The sequence below is a fragment of the Solea senegalensis genome, linkage group LG19 (assembly GCF_019176455.1).
Source record: "Solea senegalensis isolate Sse05_10M linkage group LG19, IFAPA_SoseM_1, whole genome shotgun sequence".
NCBI classification, from domain to species: Eukaryota; Metazoa; Chordata; class Actinopteri; order Pleuronectiformes; family Soleidae; genus Solea; species Solea senegalensis.
The window spans coordinates 11,646,279-11,672,940 of record NC_058038.1 but is presented as its reverse complement, the minus strand read 5'-3'; the positions used below and the strand labels follow the sequence as shown (position 1 = coordinate 11,672,940).

The window sequence follows — 26,662 nt, the reverse complement described above, 5'->3', positions numbered from 1 at the left end:
TGTTGTGATTTGCATAAAATGGTGATTTACCTAAAAAAAAAAAGAAACCTCACAAAATAACCCTTCAGTTTCCAGACATTTTCTCAATATTTCATGGCAGTACTATCATTTTGGTCTCTGTCATGGTCATGATTTGGTTTGTGTACACTCTGAGCAAGGTACCAAGAGTATTAGGGCCACATCTGACAATCTGAAAGAAAGAAAAAAAAAGTGAAACAGCATGAATTGAGAATGCATGAGAATGAACTCAGAATTCTGACTTTTTCTTTAATCCCAGAATTTGGCCTTTTTTCCCCTCAGAATTGACTTTTTTCTCAGATTTCTGATCTTTTTTCTTATAAGTTGTGCTGTATTTTTTTTTCAAAAATGTTTTAACATGTGGCCCTAATACTCTTCCGTACTATCCACAAGTTGCTGTCCTGTTCTTGCTGCACAAGTCTACATGAGCTCAATTACAGCCAATAATGGAAATAAACATTATTTATAATTGTGGGAAAACTTAAACCATGAAATGTCAGCTAAAAAAGTCGACTTAGCTCTTAAAGAGTTATTTTGTGTTGGTATAGCCATAAAGTTGTATATTTATATAAACAAAAGGCACCTTCTTGCATGCAAACAGTGTCAGCTGCCGAAAAAACGAGACCACACAGTGACGTCTACTCCCTTTTGCGTAGAGCATTATTTAATTTAAAAAATGAACAACGCACATACAGTTGACAAGTTCAGTTCCATGGAACAGTACACTCCAGTTCACAATTAATATGACGTACATTCCCCTTTTAAATATGATGCACGGTCTTTTGAGCGATGAAAACCGTTCCGTTTCCTGTAACTACATATCCAGCATTAAAGGCGATTCAAGTCAAGTCAATGAGAGATGAATTGTGCACACGAACAAATAAAACACAAGTTAAAAAAAAAATGAAGACAGGAAATCCTTTAAAGATCAATAAGTCACATATTAGAGTCTTCCTGGAATGTCAGTCTCTACTTTTCCTCATAACACACAGGAAAATAAGTGCCGCAAAGTTGTGTATGAAGTCGATTAATGTGAGAGACGGTTCACGCGTTCATCTGACTCCTGTGAAGCCACATTGATTATTTCAAAGAAGGAATCATGCTCACAAAAGTCCATTTGATTGTTGACAAGTGGCAAATGCAATTGCTTAAGTATTTTTGTATCATTATGTGCGAGGAATGTCGGGGTCATTTATAATAACTCTACAATATAGAATACACACCTTTTTTTTTAAACACAAGTTTTTTTAAAACACAAACAAAGCTTTTGGGACTGTAGTGAATGGGTACATTCTAAGCACGCCGCTGATTCTTCTTCTTCCCCATCCACGCCTCTGTGTGCAGAGGACCGTGTTGACAACCTTTATTAGACTACATACAACTATCAGGGCTTTTTAATTTATTTTGCAGCTCTACATTAAATATGATGTCTGTCCTTCACACAATAACTCTCTCACGGGTTTTCAGAGATTTAAGGATTATCATAGCACTGTTCGTATACAGTCTGGCTGAAATCAGGGATCATTTGTTGTCATACTTACACACAGACAAAGACACACACACACACACATTCTTGTATCTATCCAAGTGAGTCCCTTTCTCTAACCAGGAAAAGGTCTTAAAAGCCCTTTAAAGTTGTGAGGACCTGTTAAAAGGTCCTCTCTTTCCTAAAATGTCGCCTCCTATGGTTTATATGTATTTGGTCTTCACAAGAATGTGGATAGAACACACAACACACACACACACACACACACACGGTGTGAAATGCATAGCAGTGGGGAGAAATTAAAAACAAGTGTTCAATACCTCAGAGTTCATTGCAGTCTTGTTGTTCTACGCCTGAATTAAAATTACGTGCAGTCTCGTACAATTTGACGGCTTGTGTTCTTGCTGTGACAACAGCACCATTTTAACACAACAAAAATACGTTAATGCTCAAAAGCTTCCACCTAAAACTGCAATGCCTGGACATGTTTGGCAGCAAAAACAAACAATCTCTGGTTCGTAGTGGACGGCGTACTGGACGTACTCATTCACACTGGACAAACTGTACACTGAGGGCTAACCCTCAACAACAGGAAGGACGGTCTTCCAGTTTTCATCATCGTCATAATCATCATGCCACCTGTGAGTCATATTTCATACATACATGCATTCATTAATGAGTCAAAAATGAAACCTTTTTAAACCACTTTAAAGGTCCTACGTGTAACATTTGGGTGGTTTCGTTGGCAGAGATCGATATATATCACCCATGATGAGTATGTTTAAGTGTATAATCAGTTAAAAAATAAAAAAAACAGTTTGTTTTCGTAGCCACGGAGTAAAGCCTTATATACAGTGTGCACTATGCATATGCTGTCATCTCGCGCCACCCTATGTCTACAGCATACAACGGCTAGAAAGTGCATTTCGTGTTCTGAAGCAGAAGCTTTCTACGCAAACAACGAACGACGACATCCTTTCTGGTATGAGAAGGCCACCGTAGTTCCCCCGACACTCGTGGGAAAGGGTGGGGGGAGCAGAGGAGTCCTGTGTTTGTTACTCTCTGCAGTCTCACCAGTAAGTGTTTTTAGTACCGTCATCATTTTTTTTTTTTTTTTTACATCCGGCAACTACATTTTGTACACAACAACATAAGGAAACAAATCCTCATTAGTTTGATAAGGCGCAAAGGTCTGCAACGGTTTCACGAACACGTCAAATAGATTGGTTCACTCTCGCGTGATGATTCATGATCCCGCCCCCCCTCCCAAAAACATAGCTAAAATTTGCAAAATTAACTTATAAATAACAACAAACAACAATCTGAACACGCAGTTTAGAGGAGCGCTCCTCATCGAACGAGCTGCGTCATTGTCTTTGACCTCATTTTAAGGTGCAGAGTTCATTACTTGGTACAGACGACATCCTCAACCGTCTCCATCCCGGCAACAAAACAACAAGAATGACAACAACGTGAATGAGCCAAGAAAGACACATCGACAGGATATAGTATTGGAAATGCTAGAGTTGATGTTCAGGGACTAGCCCGGTCTCTCTTTCTCTGTGTGTGTGTTGTTGGTCTTTTAAAAAATAGCCAAGATGGGTCCATGTACACAGGTCCTACACACACACACACACACACACACACACACACACACACACACACTGTAGAAAATGGACGGTGATGGTGAATGGACAGACTCCTTGCTCCGCTTAATTCCTCCCAGTTTCTGAACAGTGCTGAAACTGAGCGAAGCTGAGAAACACCTGTTCCAATGAAATCTGGCTCACACAGTAGTCTTCAATGCGGTATTTCTCTTTGGCTGCCTCCAACGTGCCAAACACCTGAGAGGGAGAAGAAAAAAAGGTGATGTGAGTGCAAACCTGACAAGATCACAGTCCCAAGCACCAATATAGAACGACTAATACCTTCCCCCTGTGTGTACACAGGTGCTGTGTATCTTATTGTTTGGAGAATTGTTTGAGTATGATTATCATATCAAACCATTACTGTGAGCATGTTAAATTACCGACATTAGTCACTGACGTCTAATTCTGCCACTCGCTCACTTTTATGTTACCTTCACAAATCCTCATTGTGAGTTGGACCTGAGACTAAAGAGCACTTTCAAGACAAAATAACAATAAAATAGTGAGGTTATATACGATACAAATCTTGAATGTGGATCCAGTTCACCACCAAAATCTAATTATTCCTTCCTTGCGCCATAATCCACATCCCACATCCCACATAAAACGTAATTCAAATCAGATACATTCTTTACTTTTGAGTTATTTTGCTCACAAATAGACAACATGGCTAAAAACATAAATACAATTTCATTTCAAAATGACTGGGATTATTTTGTCCAATAGGGGGTGATCACGCGGCACATGTGCTTTTCAAATGTGAGGATCTGTTAGGATACCTGGGCCCAGGTCAATGTCTTGTCAGTCAGATGGTAGTGCACCATTCCCTGGTGTTCATCCTTCAGTTGACTTCCTGAAGTGGGAGGAAAATTGCCAGTTAGATGTAAATCAAAATCCCACTGAGAAATACTTTTATTTTGACACGTTAATGTGCCATTTAAAATAAAGAATTCTAACCGTAAACGTAGGTGCCACTGCAGAGGATAATAAACCAACGTGACTCATAAAACATTTAGTTTATTTTTCATAGTTAATGAAGAAGCTGTCACTTCTGCCTGAGTTTATGTATTGGGCCTTTTGTACAGCAGCCATGTTGGCTAAATACTATTTAGTCACTGTCACAATGTCCTGACGTACATACACACAACTGAGCAAAGCTATTGTTAAAGTGATGAGTAACATGTCAAAAGTCCTGTTGTTATTCTGTTGTGTTTTCACAGTTATTCTTTATAATTAGCCCCGCAAATTTTGAAAGGAAAAGTCAATTTTCTGTCTCTGACCTGGAAAGGTGCTTTCAATGAAGTCTTTAAAAAGCTGCAGGTCACTGTCCTCCAAATCCGCATCCACGTGCACTTTAGCCAGCAGCGTGTAGCCACTGCCAAACTTGCTCTTGAGGTGTTGGGGACTGCCGAGACATTTGAACTGACCATTGACCATCACGGCCAGTCTGGTACACAGCGCCTCACATTCCTCCATACTGGTGATGTGGGACGGATAGAAATGTGAGCAATTAGGATACATAGGATGAACTGTTACACATTGTAAAAACACTTTAGGTAAAAAAATTAAATAAAATAACATAATGAAGTGGTTGATTAAAATATGAAATCAGTGTATTATCACAGTACTTTAGATTTGTAGGTGGTGGAAGTAACATATTTTCTGCGCTCATATGTTATGCATTTAAAATATGAAATAATACAGTAGTTATTGCTAAATGCAGAGGTGTACAATATTTTCTGAAATGTCATTTGTTGTTGTTGTTGATGATATTATTTTGCAACTATTAGATCATTTTATAATAACATTACTTGTACTAGTGTGTCTATCATCTGAGAAAAGAGCTCTGCCAGGCAATACTACCAGACCTGAGTCTACAGCGACAGCTGCTGAAACCTTTTGCTCCAATAACATTTGAATAGCATGATACAGAAAAACACAGAGAGAGTGTTTTTTGTGTGATCACATTTGACAATTTGTTTGTATTTAAAAGTTACACTTATGTTACACTGTAACATGACGTTATTCCACCAGCCCGTCATATGTATGACAACTATTGCCCAGTCACACTATTCACACTTCTCACCTGTGAGAGGTGATGATTATGGCCTTGCCAGACTCCCGTGTGCGTGTAACGGAATCCCACAGCAGCCTCCTGGCCACGGGGTCCATCCCAGTCGAAGGTTCGTCCAGGAAGATGACAGGGGGCCCACCAATGAGAGCCATGCCTGCGCTCAGCTTCCGCTTGTTGCCACCACTGCAAGTTGATGGCGACATATTATTATTAACGCATGGTTCGACAAAATATGGCATTACCCAGTGTAAAGTGTGCACAGACCCTGGTTCAGAGTTTTTCACTGTTTTCTTACCTGTAGCTGCGGACCAGCTTGTCAGCATGAGGCTCCAGCAGCAGTGACCTCAGGACGTTCTCCACACAGCTGGACACATACTTCTCCGGTATGCCTCTGAGCCTGGCATACATACACAGAGTTTCCCTTCCTGTCATGTGATCCAGCAGCGCATCAAACTGAGGACAGTAACCAATGCGCTGTTGCACCTGCAATGTAGAGATAAATGACGGCATGAGGCTAACGCTGAAGATTTAAGTCCATTTAAATCAAAACGTCCCTTCTCTCCTACCTTTTTAGTGTCCCTCAAGATGCTGTATCCATCAATGTAAGCATCCCCGGAGGTGACGCTCTCGTCGCCCGTCAGCATCTTAAAGGTTGTGGTCTTTCCTGCTCCATTGAAGCCCAGGAGGCCAAAACACTCTCCTTTACCTACAGCTAGAGACAGTCTGTCCACAGCCAGGAGATTTGTCCCGCTGCTGTACACCTGAAAAGGAGAGATAAGAGTGGGTCTGTACCACATGGTCATATCTTGCAGGGACACACACCTCTACAGGCATCCCATATTTCAGCACTGAGGCCCTTCAGTTGCAGCGTTTGTACGACTCCTGTGCTGCATACCTTGCTGAGCTCGTGCAGTATGAGGGGGCTACCGACCATCGACTCGACCATCGGCTGGCACTCGAGGACCCTCTTCCTCTCTTCGGCAACGTCTCGGTCCTCTGGAAGAAGTGCGGCATCCTCTATAAGAGGTAACTGACATACACACAGATGCATGAATTAATAAGCATGACACAAATGTACCGTAACTATAACACGTGCTGCTATTTAATGTTATTAGTTTTACAAAAAAGCTCTGAAAAGTGTACATTATTACCACCTCTCCAACCTAATATTCTTTTTACATTTGAAGTCTGAAATCTGAATCTATTTTATTATACATGTAATTGCATCTGGATGCTTAAAGACAAACTTTGAAGATTTCCATGGAAAGCTGAAAAATAACACTTCTCATTGCTCCATCACTTCAGCTACCTGTTTGCGTCGTCTACCCAGGGACGTGAGAACCCTCCAGAGAGTGTGGACACACTGGAGCTCGATGACAAACAGCAGACAGATATAAACCACTCCCTGAATTGAAAAGGCCACAAGGAAGCGTCCCACACCGGGCTCTGACATTGAGAAGTAGTTTGTCTGGTAGGTGATGTCTAAAACCAGAGGACACAAAGTTATGTGAGGGCATAGCAGACTTAAAACATAAAGCAAGAGAAAACTGACATGGAAATAATAATTGGATTTCAAACACTTTTTATGACAATAATGCTTATTAATAATAATAATGATAATAATAATAATAATAACAATAATAATTGCCTTACTGAAATGTTTTTTTGCATAAAAATCCTGTCTACTGTAAACTACCCTAGCAAACAACTGCATCAGAAAGTGTGTATTACTGTTTTTACGATCTGTTTTTATTGTTTTTATATTGCTATAGAAATAAATTTGGGTTGGATCTCATTATCGTAGACCTCATTTATGCAACACTTACTTAAGTACTTGCAGAGTGACTGGCTGAAAGGACCGGAGGTACAAAATGAGATGAATTCGTAGTTCTGGTAGAACTGGCTGAAGGACATTCCGAGGCAGTAGTTTGGGAAGATCAGGAACACCTTATCCAGTAAGCGTGACAGGTCCTGCAGGTTCAACTCTAGACCAAGGACACAATGGATAATAGTTGTGAAGAAGCAGTATTTTCCTTTTAACTTTTTTCTCCTGATATTTTCCATCTGAACCTGTGTTCTCACTGCCTTTTCAAAAAGCCACTTGTTTTGGAAAGATTTTGGAAAGAATGGTGAGTATGACACTTTCCTGATGTCTACCAGTGCTAGGAGCCAGCATTTCCGCTCACCTGGGATGGTCATAATAGTGACGGCCAGGAAGGTGGCCGTGCCAGAGATCATGTTGAAGATAGTAAGGCGAGTGTAGGCAGTAGCAGCAGTGGAGAAGAAAAAGCTCAGGAGATACATCAGAGGCACTATAGCCCAGCCATAGAGCATCAGCAACAGCAACACATCGACCAAGTGGTTCTCCTCTACAAAAGCCTTGACTCCAAACGCCTGGAACACCACCTGAGACCGGCAAACACAACATGACGGACAATTCAATCAATCACTTTTAGTCTGAACAAATCAAGCCCGTCTCGATATCCTAATCCCATACGAGTCAAACATCAGATGTCACACTCACCAGCATGAGGAGGCAGGGCAACAGGAAGTTGACCAGGTCCCACAGCAGTGCTGAAAACCAGAAGTTTGACAGGTAGACACCGCTGACCTGCTGCACGTGCTTGGATTTGATGGAGGACTCGGTCACGAGCAGCAGGGCGAAGGTGCTGGACAGGGAGGCCATTCCGTACATCAGGTTGATGGCGATGGCAAAGCCCATCTTACTCCTGCAGGAGGAAGGAAAGGTCAGTGATGACAGTCAGAGACAGTCAAGAAAAACTGCACAAAAGACGTGAAGTGTTTAACACTTCACTGGCAGGATCCATACTCATACAGATGAGTCTATAATCAATGCTCAAACTTATGTTTAAACCATGTTTTTTTTGTCACTTACTGGAAAATACAACAACAAAACAACAAGTTGTAAACACACAATGACATGTAATCACCTTTTTTTTAGCTGTTAATAGCTATGCTGATTATTAACTTATTGAGTAGTTGAAATCAAAATGATTACTCTGTTGTAACTCTAAGCCTTTTTCAGCCTTTTACTTAAGACTGATTAAATAATACAAGCATAAAATTATATCTTAAAATTAAGTAATCAGTTGTCCTTGCTCACGGCAACACAACATGAAATTTAAATCTATAATCAGACATTTCTAAATCATATTTAAGAGAATAGATAAGGGAAAACAGAATGACCTAGTGACAGTGACTTTGTACCAGTGCTTCCCAAAAGTCTTTTCTTTACATTTATATCCTGGCTCTTTTCTCACAAAATCAATCTATTTGTAGTAAAAATGGATTTTATGTGAGGCCTGGATGTCAAATCACTTTCCATTAGCAAATCACTGTAGAGTACAGCAGCTTATAACGTCTTTGAAAGCCAACAACGGTTTAAGCTCTTTGTAAGCAACTATTAAAACCAGCTGCTCCCCTCCGGGAACAACGTTGAGCAGCAGGGAAAAAATATACATGTGGCACCTTTGAGTAGTTGATAGCAGGCAAATTGATCCCCACCCCTCTGGTATTAACAAAAATAGTGCAGCTGCTACAAAACTCAGGGTTTTAACGGGTGTAGAACCAGGAAAATAGATCGCGTAACTATAATGTAAGCCTTGTTTCAGTACAGCACCTTCATACATTTACGACTGCTGCTTGTCTGAGTTTGATTTGATGTGATTTTGATCACATTTTCATTAGAATTATTATTACTCACTCTGTAAGCTGACTCTGGGCGATCTCCGACAGGTTGCGAGGCATGGGGTAGTTTCCCGTCTCAATAGAAGCGTTTGGCCCCGCTATGAGTTGAAACAGGGCATTGTCCACCATCATGAGTGCCGTGGCAGGAGTATGGTAGCCCTGGTTGTTGAAGTAGGCCGTCGCCTCGGTGTACTGGCTGCGGCTGCTGCCGCGGAAAGCCGCACCCACTACGCAGCGCTCACTAAAGCTGCCGCCCTCCTCTTCTGCCTGGGTCAGGATGTACTCAGTAATGTCTGAGAGGAGCATCAGAGAGAGGACATAACATGGTCAGTAACAATCTAACTATATCTTTGGCCTTGTTCGGACCTGGTATTAACATCCGTCCTCAGGAATCCAGTCCCATATGGACAGTGTGTCCGTGTTTGTCAGTGTGTGTGCTCATGAGTGACAACTAGAGAGACAAAAAAGATAATGATAAGTTGTTTGAGTGAATCAAATCTGGACTAAAAAAAAAAAAAGTTTCAACCATTAGAAAATCTAAATCCTATGGTAATTAGTGTTGAAAACTGTGGCAGTGGCTGCATATGAATTAACATATGAGTGCGGATTCCGGGAAACTACTGACGCTCAGAGACGTCAGCTGAGGAGGTGATCGCTGATGTGATGTCGGAACTGGAACTCATGCAAACACTCAAGAAGGGCTGTCAATACCAGGTCTAAACAGGGTCTTCGTGCCCCCGTGCTCACCCGTGATGTTGATGAATTGGCCGAGCTGTGCAGAGAGCTGTGACCTATATACATTTGCCAGGTCAGAAGCCAGAAGACTCGCTCCAGGCGAAAGAGCCAAAGGGACCCTGGTAGTTCCGTAGCGACTGAGGGCCAGCTTAAGCTGAGGAGCGTCCTTGTGATTGGGTAAAGTGCGTGCCACGACTAAGGCCACGACAGTGAAGACCAAAGGCACCAGGAACTGAGCGACCATCACCTTCCAGTTTCTCCAGCTGTACAATGCCCTCTTCAGGAACATGGCGTAAAACTGCTGCAAATACAGTCTGACCTGGGGGAGGAGAGAAGGTGAACTAAAAATGTAAAGACATGCAATTTGAGACGCACAAAAAGTTTCCTCTTATCTCACCCCTGTGTTCAGTTTGATGTTGGAGCAGTCCTCCGAGATGAGCGTGCCGCTGTCCGTGAAGTCCGTGACATCGGTCATTCCGCTGATACTGCTGGCATCATCTGTGGTCCAGTCATGGGAGCGTCTCTCATGTTGGTACTGTAGCGCAGGCAGCTGGATCGCCTGGATGTCCAAACTAGAATCTACCAGCTTTCCCACTCTGAAGACACAAATAATGCTGTGACTATTTAAATGACACCATTGTACTCGGCTGGAAAACACTGGACACGAGAAAATTAGTGAAATGAATAAACGTTCAACAGCAGCTCTATTTGCCGTTGCCGTTGCCTTGAATAAAGGAGTGGAGCATTTACTGTATGGCCGGAAAACACAAACGGTTTGCAAGTAATAAGGCCTGTGAAACATGTATTTCTTGGCACTGGCAGTTACACTGTTACACACTTGAGGAAATAGCCTGCAGTGTCAGCCTTTTGCAGAAGAAATGCTCTTGTGCTCGTTGCCACAGATACACACATTAAGTCCACAGGGAAGCAGAAATAACTGCTCATTAGGGAGCAGGCAGCTGAGAGTGAGATGTGTAAACAAAGGGGTGAAGATCTCAGCCATGTTTGTGCCTTTTTACACTACATTTTTACAAATTCAAAAAGGCATTTCATGAATGTGGCATTGAAACCATTTTAATTTGTGGGGGGGGGGGAAGCCAAAAATGATGCGACACAAATGAATCAAAATAAACATAGGACTCCAGAACTGAACTCAAAAAAATAACATCAATTATACATAACAAAAGGAGACTTACCCACAGAGACTGTGACTTCTGTTGATACACAAACACAAAAACGTTTTTTTTACCTGAGGAAAACTTCTTCCATGGTGGTTACAGAAGCTCCATAGCTGGCGATGCCCAGTTCCTCCCTGTTCATCTCCAGCTCAGCGAACAGCAGCTCAAATCTGAGTGGTGACACCAACAGTATTAATTAATCAGCAAAACGCGTCATTATACACTCGTCAGCTCTTGATTCTGTAATAACAAACTGAAGAGTTTAATCAGATATTCATTTGTGAAAATTAGAACCCACTCTGAGACACTCTGTACCACATGGATTCCTTTCAAAGACCTCAAAATCTGTCAGCTGTTCAGTCCAGCAGAGGAGATTTCTGGGTCTTTCTAACCGTTAAGCCACTTCATGCTTTTTTGTGAATTTTCTACATATGATCAAAAACCTGAGGGACTCACTTGCTGGTGCTTTCTTTGGGTAAAATGTAAGAGAGCTCGGCTCCGGCACTGCTCTCTAGCGTGGCATTGGGAACATACATGTGGACAAGGCGGCTGATCTCGGACACATTACAAAGGGCGTCCTTCACTATCACCATGTGGTAGCCGGCACCTGGCGAGCAGAGGAAATATAATATGACTTTTTTTGAAGCTATTACAGTGTGTGTTTTGACTGAATAACGTCCAAGTTTCTTATTTAAAGCACTTCTATTATATATGACCAATTACCTTTGGTGACATGCAGTGTGTACAGAAAGGTTTTGTGTTGCTACTAAGAGTATGTTAAAAATAGAAGCTGCTAATAACCTGCTGTGTAGAAAAAAGTGTCTTTCCTCTTTAGCAAGAATGTTAAAACTAACTAAACATAAATAAAAACTATTTGTCAACTAGTCCACATCACTTCTGTACGACTGAGTATTAGGACCACATTGATGGAAAAAAAAAACATTCACAGACTTCGAGAAAAAGTCTTAATTTACGAGATTAAAGTCGTAAATTTATGAGATTAAAGTTGTACAATTACGAGAATAAATTTGTGATATTCTATTCTAAAACGCATCTTTTCCGCAGAAAGAACCAGGCGGACTTGGAGGAAATCGCTGGATGCATCAGCTGGCCGTACAGAGGGGTTTTTTGGTTTCTCTAGTTTATCACGTGAATCCATATACTATAATGCACTGGGGTCTCTGCACAGTACTGCACTACTACTACTCGCCAGACCTTGACTCAGTCGACCAGTTCCAGATAGTTTCTCCTCCATAAAAGCGATTTACTTTTCAAAGTCCTGATACTTGACAATGTGATGCTCATGTGCCAAAAGTATCTCCTTGTTTGTGAAACCTATAGTACAACTCCACGAAATGCAGCGCAGCCCTCATTTGAACAACTCTCCTCTCCTAAAACAACATTTTATTACGACTTTAATCTCATAAATTTACGACTTTATTCTCGAAGTCCGTATAAAACATTTTTTCTCAATGTGGCCCTAATACTCCGTCGTACTTGCTTGTTGTTTTCCACACCAGCCTTCACTGACCATATTTGTTCTTCAGGAAAAGTGGTGAGCCGCAACACTGCAGCTCTCCTCCTGCCATGATGGCGATGCGGTCGCCGAGTAGGTCAGCCTCATCCATGAAGTGTGTGGTGAGCAGAATGGTGCGACCACATTTCTCCCCTTGCAGAAGGTCCCAGGTTGCACGGCGAGCAGATGGGTCCATGCCCGACGTGGGCTCATCCAACATTACAACCTGAAACGTGGGTTGAGTTAGGAAGACACGCTCAATGAGGCGGACACGGGAATATGATAATGAAAGACGCTTGTGAACCTCTTTACCTTGGAATCACCAATGAGGGCAATGCCAATGGACAGTTTTCTCTTCATGCCACCCGAGAGGGTCTTGGAGCGAGCGTGCCGCTTGTTCTCAAGGTTCAGGATCCGAATGATTCTGTCCACCTCGTCTGGAGTCTTGTTTTTGGAGAAGCCTTTCAACTGGATATGATGGAGAAAATGATATGATAATCAAACTGCATTGTGCACATTTTTTTATGTGACAGGATAATGTGAGTACCTGCGCGTAAAACAGCAGGTGCTCTCTGACAGTAAGGTTATCGAATAACACATCGTGCTGCGGACACAGTCCCAGACTGCGGCGGATCAGAGCCATGTCCTGACAGATGTCGTACCCATTGATATAAGCCCTGCCGCCGCTGGGTGGGAAAAGACCTGCAAACACAAACATGAAGGCAGTTTAGTTGAATGTTGTCAGGGTGGCGTGCTTAGCACGTATGTGAGTATAACCATGTCCCGCTCACCTGTCAGCATGGACAGTGTTGTTGTCTTTCCAGCACCGTTGTGTCCCAGCAGCACTGTGATCTGTCCCTCAAACATGTTCAGCGTAAGATCATGCACTGCTTTCCGTGTCTTGTTGCCCACTTTAAAGTCCTGTAAAGGTAACAAACCTAAAATAGTTAAATACAATGCCTGACACATGTAGTCTTGCTTCAGAATCGCTGCTTTTTTGTTGCCAAGTACATTTACACATACAAGGAATTTGACTTGGAGTTGTGGTACATTGAAATAGAACATACACAAGGTGCAGTGGGTTCAGATGAATTATTAACCAATTTACAGTGAGGGGAAATGCATGCCCTACACCATACTGTTCATAGTGATCTATTTTGTTGCTCACCTTAACAAGGTGTTTAATCTTGATCCCAGAGACAAGTCCGGCTGGCTCCTCCTCAATAAACTCTCCCTTTAGAGCCTTTTCTGCGTCCTCTTCTTCCTCCTTCTCATTCACCAGAGCCATGCGAGGGCTGCTGCACCAGTATGACGGCTGCAGAGGAGTGTATGGAAAAAGAAAAGTGTATGAGACCGGTACATAACAATATCAGTATTCATTTCTTAAAAGGGGAGCAGGATATGCTCTTTTTGCAGTAAAGCAACTGAGGTAAATGTTTTTCTATGACATCTATTTTCCTTTTTCATGGCAATTTGTATTTGTAGTGTTGCATTATTTATTCTTTTCACCTTGACCAAAGTCTTTAAAATGTAGCGATATTTGACGTTCATACACAATAGACAACGTTTAAAAGTGTCACAAGTACTGTATTTCAAAACAAGATAATGTAATCAATAAATACAGTTTCAAATGTAACAAATATCAGTGAAAAACATGTATTAAGACTATCTTACATCGAAGGTAACAAAATATAGATCAACGAGAAATGATTATGAGGGAATTGTATTTATGTCTCCTATGTACAATTCTTTTAAGATTGAATTTGCAAATGACACTGCTAGAGAAATGTTTTTTAATTCTGAGAGAAAACTATTTCACTTTTGATCCGTCCATACTGACACCAAACTCATATGTTTGCATTTGGTTAAATCCTTGGTTAATGTGTGTGTGTGTGCTTGCATGCGTGAATGCCATGGTGCACAGCATACCAGCACAAAGAAGTAAGATGGGAGAGGCACTCCGTATTCCCCAGGAAAAACTGCTTCCATGTACCAGGCCACCAGCCCATAGAGCACAGAGTCAAAGAGCAGCAAGGCCAGAACCTGGGCCATGGAGAAGTCATCATCCACCGTGACAGAGTCAAACAAGTTAGACCACTGGATTCCTGTGCCTGGAGAGAAAACATTGCAATTTTTTTTAAAAACATAAAGAACAAAAAAAAATCCATATTTAACAACATTTTTTCTTAGATAAAGCAGTCTAAGATTTCAGTTCCTTCTAACTCTCTCTAATAGTGAATTTGAGGAAATTGTCATTTCGAGGTTCGGTATAATTATTCTACTATTCTTTACATTTAATATTACAGAAAATAGCTCAATTGATTAATCAGTAATGACAATAAGTGGTATTTGCAGTCTCTGATTGACACATATTTTTATATTATATTTTTTATCAAATCTCACCTTTGCCTTCAAACATTCCAATGAGCTGGGCACCCATGGCCATGGCTACGTTGGATATGAGGCAGGCCGACACCTTCTGTGCGTGGCTCAGTAAGTCGTAACGTGGCCAGAGGAACAAATAAGGCAAGTAGCTCAGGAAATAAATGAAGCCGCCTGCTGCCGCTGCCACATTGGCTGAAATAAAAAAGAATCAGTCATTAGTGGGAAGCTCATGCCAACAGTAGCAACAGCAGCTCTTGTCACATGAAAAACATTTCAGCCAATGCACGCACATGCACTTTCCAACCAAGACAAGAGCTGTATTTTTGCTGCGAACCCATTTCTCTAAGGATTTAAGATTAAGCACCAACTGACAAATAAGACGGTGATCGGGGACAAATGAGGAATAAAAGGTGGAGCAGCGTGGATGTGGAGAACAAAAGCAGTTTTTACTTCCATTTCTGAGCAGCGTCATAAGACATCTCAAAAGAGGAACATTGTGGTAGACAATGTGACATTCTGAGCTTGCCTGATTAAGTACCATCATCTGTTTCTAAAAGTGGGGACGGTTGGGAGAAGTTTCCAGAGGGCTTCACACCACAAAGACAGCCCAAAGTTCCTCTTTGTTCAAAAATGGCACTGAAGGACCCTTTCACTCTTCTGGTTAGGCCTATTCTCTGTAAAAGTCCTACATCTTACTTCTTTCCACCCATCTTCCACTTCCACGAAAGAAAAACCCTCAATCTTAGGCCAAAGGTTCAAGAATCATGAGATGAATTGTATTATAGTGTAGGAAAAAAATGATTATGTGGTTTCTTGGGCTTAGATTGACTTGGATTTCTACAGCACACTGAAAAACAACAGAGTTGACCAAAGGGCCGTACATCGCATCAAGAATTAAAACAGGCGGGATGTAAAACAATATAAAGAACAATAAAAATGGAATATAAAAGCAATAAAACACACAATACAAGAGCAAAACAAACGTAAAACATAAAAACGGCCAACTCTTACACACACCAAGAACTTTTTTTGCTGTCTTATATGGCATTTTTTTGTGCATGATGAGACATAAAGAATCTTGAATTTACCTCAACATATTCAACCCTGACTTTTGAGTCTAGGTCAAGATTTGCTTTCACAAAAATCAAACAGACAGACAGACAACCTGAATCTACAACCGCATGTGCCGTCTGTCATTGCTCTCTCACTAGTGCAGAGGCATAAAAATGACACAATGGTACTCAACCCAATTATGTCAGAGCAACAAAGACAACCTATCTGGGCAGGTGACAGAGCACATTGCATTACTCATAGGACAGAAGTAAGATATGATTAATGGGGAGAAAAATTCAACACAAAACCACTCTTATCTTTTCTCCTCTGCTCTGTCCCTGTAGACAAAAAGGTCTCAGTCATGACCATTCATCGCAAAATAAATCTGAACATATGGCTGCTAAAGAAGCACTTGACTGCTTTGCAAAACTTTAAATAAGGCTGAGTCTGACAAGGGCTTTCAATACGGGAGAATAGTACAGCCATGGACACCGTATTGAATGAGAAGCTCTGGATAAAAGCACAAAAAGGGAAAGTACAGAGAACAGGGAAAAGGAACATTTCACACAGTTCAGCAGCAGAAAAAGCTCAGAACTGGAAGGTTTTTTTTGTGCCAAAATATCTATGCTGATATACCTAAAAGCAAAACACTTTGACCTACTTTTGAGAGTGCACACCGTGTTACGCACACTGTACATTTCGGTGTTTTGTGAAAGGCAGCACAAAACAAAAGACTGACAAACAGAGACATATTTGTCTTTCTGAAAAGAGGAGGACACACAACGACGCACAGACACACCTCGTGAGAAGAAGGCACTGATCATGAAGCTGAAGTTGATTGTGGCCACAGTGAAGACCAACAGGAAGACAAAGACCAGCGTGGGGTCACTGTAGGACAGCACTGCTCCGTTAGGGCTCACCTGAAACAACCCATTCAGTTCCACTTTTCAGTTGTGATTTAATGAGACACATTTTTAGAGCAAATCCTGCACTTAAAGTTTCAGTCATCGCATTATATTACTGTTTGACAATATATGAAAATAATAGCACGGCTTTTATAGCGAAATACAGCAACGTTATACTTAAAAACAAGTGTCATTCAAGATGAAAAAAACAAGAATTAGTGCTTTAAAGGCTCAAAACTTGCACAACTACAAGCTGCAGCTATTCACTGTAAACACTACTGTTATTGACTGAATACGTAGTTACGGTATTACATGGTGCAATGTCGGTTAAGTCATCTTAATCCGCTAGACAAGCTCACCTGGATACAGAGCAGCAGCGTAACAAAGAAGACAGATATAGAGAGGAAGAGGAGGAACATGAGGAACCAGGCGCTCCAGTGGAGCCAATTGCTGAGACCCATCATCCTCATGTACTCCTGAGATGAATGAGAACAAGCAGAGGTAAAGGGTCAGTCGGCTTTATTTAGTTACTCATTTCAGTTTCAAAGAGAACCACGGCAACACACCTTGAGCTTTCTCTCCTTTTCCTGCACAACGGAGCGTACTATGTTGAGGGAAGTGTAAGTGAAGCTGAGCACCAGTAAAAGTGGCAGCTGGTTCTGAATTGCCAGGATGAAGACGTCGTATATGAAAGCAGGGAATGGGAACCGTGAGAGGACCACTCTGATCTTTTGCAACATAGGGCCAGCGGTAGTTCTGTTGTAAGAGTGCATGATGGCCCGGTCCACCGCGTGCTGCACAGCCAGAAATCCCTCTCGGAAATAACCTTTAAACAGGAAAAGAGGATACATTATCGCGGAGGAAAACATGTTAATACCCATATAATTGAATCGGAAACGATGTGGGTCAAAGGTTTTTGTCATGAAATGTTCCACAAGGCAAAGACTCCAGTCCTCTTGAAGTTAACATTAAAAGGTCTTAGGAGAGAGACGTGGAGCTGCAGCCATTATAATGCATATGGAGTTTGCCACTTCATATTCATGAGCGTCTAAAAGCTTTGTCAGTGTGTATGTGCTGTTAAGATGACTTCCTCTTTTTGGAGTATGGCTTTATTATGAGAAAAGGTCTGCTTAGGGACAGCTGAACAGTGTCTCCCCTCTAATCCACAGTACATCATGATCACATCATCGAAACATGACGTATCAATCAGTCAGTGAAGATTAACTCAGGAGCATTTAAGGTCTCCTGAACACTGCCTGACACCTCGCAAACGTCACCCGATAGCATCCGTAACATTCATACGGGGGGGGTTGTTACCTGGCGTGCCGCCCTCCTTGTCATACTGCTCTCTCGGCCCAGGCAGTTGAAAAAGTGGAAAGAGGCTGAGCGTGTGCCAGTCCAGGTCACTGTTCGGGTTGAGCTCGGATTTCTCTTTGGGCGGGGCGTTACGTGGCGTGAAGGAGAAGCGTAGGTGGTAGCTCACCTGTGCGTGAGAGAGCAAGACGAGAAGGAAATGAGTAGTGACAACCAGAGCGAGTCTCTCCAGAAAACATGGCTTCAGATGTTGCCAATATCTCTCAGTCAGCTCTGCTGTAGAGTGAATAAATATAACATATCACCATGGGCCTCTTTTGTTTCTATTATTGATCCATGTGCAGTACACACCACAAACATGTGTCCTTTCATTTGGTATTAATTTAGACAAAACCTCCTATAGGCATTTTTAATATACAGGTTACATTTTATCTGTGGCATCTGTGCTTACCTTTGCCAATCCAAAGTAAGCACAGATGCCACAGATAGAAGAACCATGATGTATAATCATAAACATGTAATGTGTCAAATGTATTATATATTTTTTTTACACATGCTACCTTCTAAACTACTTCTAAACTACCCGGCTCGCTGCCCCCTCACTGAGAGGATCGCAGAGGCACTCGCAGAACTCGAGACTGTTCACTGTCCTCGCTCCCAAATGGTGGAACGACCTCCCCATCGACATCCGGACAGCTGAAAGCCTCCACATCTTCCGACGCCGACTAAAAACACATTTCTTCCGACTCTACCTCGACTAAGACGACAAAAAAAAAAAAAAAAAAAAAAAAAAAAACTTGTACATCGCACTTATGACTAGCACTTAATTGTTTGTTCTACTTGAAGCTCTTACTTACTTCTAGCTCTTATATGTACCCAAATGTTTAAATGCACTCGCTTTTCACTAAGTCGCTTTGGATAAAAGCGTCTGCTAAATGACATGTAATGTAATGTAATGTACTCAAAAGGTGATGGAATGACTGGTGTTGTGTTAATATGGTGAACAGTCTCAAAGACATTCTTTTGCGCAAATGTTCAACGCCTTGATAAGTGAAACAAGTAATGGTTGATGATGACTGATCTATGGGATCAGAATGAATAAAAACAGAGAGGAAAATAAACATGGAAATGTGTCTTTTTGTTATATTACCATGTGTGTGTTACTGTTTTATACATCTGGCCATTTTCCCTCAACAAGGACAATATGGCCAAATGAAATTCATCGGAAATAGATATTAGCAAATCATACATCTGCTTTTTGACTTCCCCTATATTACTTAGGCATCAGCTGGAGGACATAATAATAATAGGACAAAATAAATACTGAAAAAGAAACTGATAAGGTGTTTGTATTCCTCCTCCTTACACTGAGATTATTAAAACATAAATTACTTCTGTTAAAATGAAAAACAGTAGCCAGACTTTATTATACTACTATTATTATATGTCTTGTGTTTATTTTCTTATATATTATATATTCTTTTTACTAAATGTTTAACTTATTTATGACCCACTTAGTGTTAAATTATATCTGTATAAAAAGTGCCAAAAATGCTACATAAATAAAGATTAATTGACTGACTAAATGATTGATTGACCACAGTGTCCCCAACACAATAACCAGTAAACAAAAACACGTAACTGTAACCACACAAACATTGTAAACATTGACAAAGGCCCTCCTTTTACCTTTAGAGGCAGAGGTTCATCATCGTGACTGAAAGGGTGCTCAAACACCACAGCAGCCAGCAGCTTTCCCGACAGAGGGTCATTTTTCACATATTCCTCAAAGTGTTTCTCGGTTTCAAAGCCACGCACTGTAAAATAAACAGACACACACACACAAAAAAAGCATCACAGTCGTCATGTTGTGGTATTTATCTCACACACACACACACATACATGCTTTCTTTATCTTGTGATCTTATAAAAAGGGAAGAGATACCACAAGGGCTGAAACACACACATATTCAGAAACAATCCAAAAGAGACTAAATGAAAACACAGAGAGAAGGAGAATAAAAGATAATAAACTGATATATTTTTTTCACAATATCTCAATTTCTATAGCAACAATAATGTCTCCCTGCGGCAATTTCTATTCCTCTTATCAAGTAAACATAAAGCTATCCTGAAACTGGCAAGTACAGCATGTTTAAACACTGGGTCTAAGGTTAAATCTGGGTCAGTTCCATAAAATAAACACCTGCATGGAGACACAGGTAAAGGGCAAATCAGCCTGTCAAACTAATCAGTTCAAATGTAATATAAATGTAAATAAATAATAAAAGGTAATTTCCCAGCCAGCATATTAACACAGTTGACACATGAAAATACTGTGGAGAAGCTCATTACAAATGTAGATCATTTAAAGTGCTCAAATAAATACACATATCGAAATGAAAAGAACACCATCACTATTACAAAAGCATCTCACGCCACAGATGTGGTATCAACATGTTTACATCTGTGGGTGGATTTAATGGATGTGTTGTTGTTTCAGTGAGAACATTGAGGACATATAGTACGTGCATTCTGGTGGTCCGCGCTGTGTGTGTGTGTGTGTGTGTGTGTGTGTGTGCGTGCGTGTGTGCGTGTGTGTGTGCGCATGGCATGCTAGATAATTTGATTCCCTTCCACCTTTTCCTCTGATCACTGAGAGCAGCTAAATTATTTATCACCGGCCGAAGTGGGATCTCTGTGGCTGTGTTAGGGACAACCTGCAGCTCCATGAGCACGTCTACCCACTGCCTCGTGGTTGTCATTAAAGCAACACAGCTGCTCTTAAGGAAAGAAAAAAACATCAACACTGTATTTGCACGCCCGCCAGTCGGACTATCTGCATGTTTGCGTCTCCGTGGCTGGTCACGGAGCGAGGGTGTGTGCGACGCTGGCAGTTGGAAAGAGCTGTGGTGGCGTAGGTGTCCTGAGAAGAGGAGGAGGGTCTGAACTCTCATCTGACACAGTTTCACACAAAAGATGGGCGTGATCTATTTGCTCTCCTGAGGGTTGTTTCTAGAGGAACCAGTATTCACAGGTCTGCCCTGAATTACTAGTGGTGTCAAGGTTCAGGTATTTGTTTCACAGCCTCAGTGTTGTGCTTTGCAGAGCAACAACTCAATATTCTTCATTTAATTTACTCTTAGATGTTTGCAGAGCATGATAAGGTATTTACTAGGGACTTGTTTTTCCATTTGGACTGACAGCAACCTTAGATGGGATGAAAGATTGTGTTTCCCTACCTCAGTTTGCCCTGAGTTGAGAAATATCTTCATTCTTTTCTTTGTTACGTGCCCAACAGTGACAGTTGGTCCCGTTAGCGTAACTGTTAGCAAAGATGGCCGAATCTGTTTACATTCTGGGAATGAGGTCCCGTCCCCCTACGAGTGGGTCCAAAACTTGAGGAATTAGCATTGTAGTTTCATGCCTTGAGCCAAGGCTTGAACCAAGTGTCACTGGTGGGCAAGTATCAAAAAAAAAAGAATGCAGATATTTCTCGACTCAGGGGAAACTGAGGTTGGGAAGCACAGTTTTTCAAAAATACCAGTCCCATTCTATTAATACAAAGCTAAATGCAAATCAGTGAAGTAATCCTTTAAGTATTTACAACTTTCAACTACTGCTGTGTTATGTTCATATTGCCTCTGATAATACTGTTCAAAATATGTACTTTGAACCAACAGGAGCACAACACTGCAAATATCAATTCTGTCCACCTTTCTAGATCCATGTTAATTCTGTGTTAAGTGTTATATTCAGCCTTAATTAGTCATATTTTACATTTGTAGAATATGGTGTCAGTTGTTCTATTGCTAAAAACTTAGACCGATGTCTATCCTGTACATATGAAACGGTCTGTTGGTGGAACTTAACCTAGAGATCTACAAAAGGCAAGTCAGTTCCTCCTGAAGATAACGTGAACGTTCACAGACTTGATATGGAGATGGAAATTTGGCACAATACTCCACACCAAACCACTATTTAACAGTTCCACACTTTGGTTCAGAATCAACACAATGTTCAGACGTTGTACAAAGAGACGTAACACAGTGCACACAAGTGCTGTAAGTGTTTTACCTCAGATCAGTAAATATCAATCTTAGCATCAATAATTAGCCATTTTGTGCAATGAATATTGACATCGACTGATTTGAACATTTGCCTTTGAGGAGTTTTTTGACCATACCACTAAACCCTGCAGTGAAGGCAGACTTTGTTACTGCCAAATGAAGGCTGGGCTCGATGCCAGTGTTTATACAAGGCAAAGCTAACAGGCAACTGAAGATGGCTTGATGTTTATTAAACAGACATCGCAGTAGTATTGATCTGCATGCCTAATTCACTAGAAGGCAGAAAAACATATAACCTTCCCAACTGAACGTGGCAGTCGGTAGTATTTCACAGATCTGTAGTTCCTGCCCAACCGTCACTCACCTGAGGAGAGGGACAAGCTGCCTCGCACATCCTCTGCCACCTGACGCACCACGCTGGAGTTACCGGGCACGTAGCCCAGCTGTAAGCGCTCCAAGAACTTCTTGGGTAACGTGTCGACAGCGTAGCTTTCATAGATCGTGGCATTCGGGTAGTCCTTAAAGGGCACCTTCTGACGCAACAAGATGAGGATGCCGGAAAATAGCAAGGGCAGGAGTATCTCCACCAAAGTTACCAGGATTTGTCGTTTCTGGGGAGCAAGAATAAAGAGATTGTTGATTGAATATTGATGATTTAAAATGGTAAAACCAATCACAGGTAAGTAATGTAGAATAAAACCACTCTAGATCATCTGGAACACACAAGGACTGCAGCATGAATAAATACACACAACCCCAAGGGTGCATATATAACCTGACAGGACTAACTACAATAATTTATAATCGAAATGGAGTCTGAGGATCGATCTCTTCTTTTTACACTTTTTAAATTTAAATGAGATGATTTCAGACGGTTAAAACAGAGTTATTCTGTTTATATATATTCCACCCTGCTCCTATTGAATGATTCAAGTACAAAGTGAGTTGGACAGTTTCAGGATATAACACCGTAAATTGCAGAGGGGAACCAATATTGAACCCTAATCCACTCTAAATCAAAATTATGACTTTAATGCATGTTTGTTGGGCTTCTTCAGATCTGACTTGGGCTGCTCTTCTACCACACTTTTTCTTTTCTTTTCTTTTTTTTACAGCTGAATAACGAGGACACTCAGGGGAGGCAATGTGCTGCTGATGCTTGTGAGAAAGAGTGCATGTAGCCTCTCATATGTGGACAATGGTGCACTGGCAGTGGCAAATGAATGTCAAATCTTTAATCTGTGAAAATGTAGCTGCGTATTTGACTGTGACGTTATTCATTAATTGGACTTTGCTGCTTCTATTTGCAATGAGCAGACAAAGAGTGATGCCGCAACAGCCTCACATAGCAGAGAGTCAATTCTTCTTCTGAATAGTTGCACCATTGTGAAACTTTCAACTGATATTAAAGCTATGATAACAGCCATTCAGGGCAGTTCACAGCCCAGACTATGTCGAGTATGACAATGGAAATACAACACTTTCTTAAAATAAGATAAAACTATCTACTTTAAACTGGTGATATAATGTTCCCTGAACCACTTATTTGTGCAAGAACCTAGTTATCTGCTCCAGTAGGACAACCTGTGTCTCCTGTAGATGTTGATCAGGTGTGTGTAACCTGCCTAACACGTTAGCCAACAAATAAATCATAACTATATGAAACGGTCACATGAATCTAAGGTTACACATCAAAATAATCAGATCGTACGGATATGGGCCATGCCATACAGTATGTCACAAAAAACTAAGAGAATTGATTTGTCCACAACTGCCATATACGGCCAGGAAAAGCATGTGACAGTTATGGGGATGCTGATCGAGTTGGAGCCTGTGATACAACAACACACTGGGCTCAGTTTCCAAGAAAGCAGGGTTAACATCATAAATCTGTACAAAAACAAAGTGTTAGTCCGTTTACTGTATTTATGACGCAACACAAGCCTATAACTTCATAAACACTGTCATAACACCAGCTGCTCTGTAAACACAGTGACGCCTGACAATTCACAGTTGCAAACAAAGTCACCGTCTGTTCAGGACACACAGGCTGTAGGTAACTCACCTGCTGGAGATAGTTTTTCCACACCAGGAGTCCAAATTGTCTCATGATAGCCATTTTGACTCAGTACACGGATCAGTCGGTCTTCTGCAGTAATGAGAGTCAGACAGAGAATATCATTTTAGTTTGAAGTTAATCACTTGTTAGTTTCTGGACTTCTTGAAAGAGATTCAACCAACTGTGCTGTTCTGCAAAGGTTTCTGATCAATTTTCGAGTTGCCATAAACTCAAGTAAACCGAAAAAAAAAGAGAGAAGTGAAACTGAACATACAGCAGCTGTATCAAAAATTAGAATGACGTTTAAGCTGTATCTTCCGAAAGTTGTATGTGTAATGTATCACACAAGGGGAAATATCCACCAAATAAAAACAAAGGTGAGGTGATAGCAGACTGGAAATGATACCTACTTAAAAAAAATAAAATACAAATGAGATAAATATAAGGAAACAGACAGGTGACCGTCACATGAACCAGTTGGACAAGCAAAATATAATCTGAGTGGAAACAGGGCTCAGACAACATGCATGCCTACATAATAATGTCTTTTTTTGTTACACTGACAGTCAAATAAACAAAGAACAGAGCAACAAGGAACATTTTTTTGAGCCAAGTCTTGATTCACAGCAAATCTAAGTCATGGATCACTAGCAACTGGACTTGGAGTCTCATCCAGAGGGTGAAACATCTTCAAGAAATCGAAAAGTCCAGTTGACTTTCAGATAACCTGACCTGGATGAATGGGAATTTACACAGACATTCACAGCAAAAGTGCACAAGATCATCGGTGCAACTAAAATAGTCATTCATCTATTCTGTATTCAGACTTTAATCTTTATTATTCTTAGGATTGTAAATGGGCAACTGGACTTGCTTAAGTTTTATTGAAGGTGATTCACCATCCAAGCGTCTTGGGAGAGGATATCTTTTCAAATTGGCACTCCCATAATGCACCACCTCCAGCATTTCAGTGCAAATTTGACTTCCATGTTTCACGACTGTTCATTCACAGCATCCGTGCAACTTAACTCACTGATGTCAAGTTACCTGAGGCAACACGAAAGTCACAGACAATATCTAATCACATACATACCTATATCTACATATTATACATTTTCTTACACACACACACACACACACACACACACACGCAGCATCACAACAACAAAAAGATTTTCTTCATTGACAGTGCATATCTCAAGAATTAAACTAAACTAATAATGTAATAATCTAATTCACACTAATGTAATACATTTTAATTAGTTACAACCCTTTCATGTATATTGGTACAATCCAAGTGATTAACATTCATTATCTAAACATTTATGGCGACAGTTACTCACTGAGTACGTTCAGGGAGACGTTTCGCTTTAAAATATGTGATTACAGACGTGGATGTTTTCCTTATTAAGTAAAACCCGCCCTGCTCTTCTCTTATTGGCCCGGCGCTACCGTGTGGCCGTCCTGATTGGACAATCGACCTGCTCGTCAATCCCCAAGGAGCCTGATGATGAATGCTGATGATGGAGCTAGGAGACAAAGCTAGGTATTTACAGAAAATACGACGTTCTGACTCACAGACAAACCTCTAAAATGGCTTCATTCGAATCGAGCGGTTGCGTTCCACTGCACAAATATGTCGAATTACCTGAAAAAAAGATGGTCTCCCCACATGAACTTCACACAAGCCGTGGTCCCGTCGAGATGAAAAACAGTTCCTGCTTCCTTTTCTGGGTCTTAAACCAGCAACAAAGACATCACTTAGGGGCTTCTCCTTTAATCGACACCGCGGAGGCTTGGCTGGGCAACAGCGGAACCAAGCACCTAGTTGTCCGCTCCAGGTTCTTCTCTTCCAGTCCTGTTTGACGCCTGCGAGCGAGATGACATTGCACCAGCTGCGGGACAAGCCCGTGAATACACCGCACAATGCAGGAACAGCCGTCAACAAGACGCACCACGTGACCTCGCTGAAACTGGAGAGTCACGTGACCGCAACAGCGAGACCTCATGGCTATGTCTGCATGGAAACGTTAATGTATATCACACACTGTATGATACAGAATGTTGCGGCACATATTTATTATTCCTTTTTTTTTACTTACGGTCAAAAAGTAAATTCATTCATTCATTGTTTACCGATTTGATGCAATAAGGCATCCAAATAATAACAGGAGGACCACCATTTCATCCCAAAGTAAACAGGGGGTACATTTTTCTTTAGAACCGGTTTTACAGTTGCCGAAACTTGTAGGCAAGAAGACATCCAAAATAATATACAGAACGTCACATTTATAGTTAAGAAATTACATTGATGTGTTCATATACAGCTGTTGAAATTCTGGGGACTCTTTACTGAACCACTCCAACTGCTTCTTTTTCAAGACTGATGGAGATGACTGGTGTTTAAGTTTTTCTTTTATTAATTTATTTTAATTGTAGGTTAATTCATACATGCACTTTGTCATTATGGGGTATTAAGTGTGGACTGTGGGTGTATTTAGTTTTTTTAAGA

General features: G+C 41.1%; 1 protein-coding gene across 1 annotated transcript; it reads right to left on the bottom strand.

Annotated features, from left to right (window-relative positions):
• Nucleotides 1–655: 655 nt before the first annotated feature.
• abca3b (ATP-binding cassette, sub-family A (ABC1), member 3b) lies at nt 656–26,100 on the bottom strand. The gene is made up of 31 exons (XM_044050007.1): nt 25,799–26,100; nt 24,157–24,240; nt 22,456–22,702; nt 19,711–19,838; nt 18,025–18,190; nt 17,274–17,533; nt 17,067–17,183; nt 16,602–16,722; nt 14,768–14,941; nt 14,294–14,475; nt 13,533–13,679; nt 13,156–13,285; nt 12,912–13,066; nt 12,677–12,832; nt 12,380–12,590; nt 11,305–11,455; nt 10,920–11,018; nt 10,068–10,266; nt 9,683–9,989; nt 8,952–9,228; nt 7,752–7,956; nt 7,414–7,633; nt 7,054–7,212; nt 6,537–6,709; nt 6,123–6,257; nt 5,794–5,988; nt 5,523–5,710; nt 5,240–5,410; nt 4,434–4,630; nt 3,933–4,006; nt 656–3,348 (listed from the first exon to the last, which is right to left on the bottom strand). Exons 2-31 carry the CDS (start codon nt 24,208–24,210, stop codon nt 3,217–3,219), a joined length of 5,130 nt encoding a protein of 1,709 aa, XP_043905942.1. The 5' UTR covers nt 24,211–24,240; nt 25,799–26,100; the 3' UTR covers nt 656–3,216.
• Between the last annotated feature and the right edge of the window lie 562 nt (nt 26,101–26,662).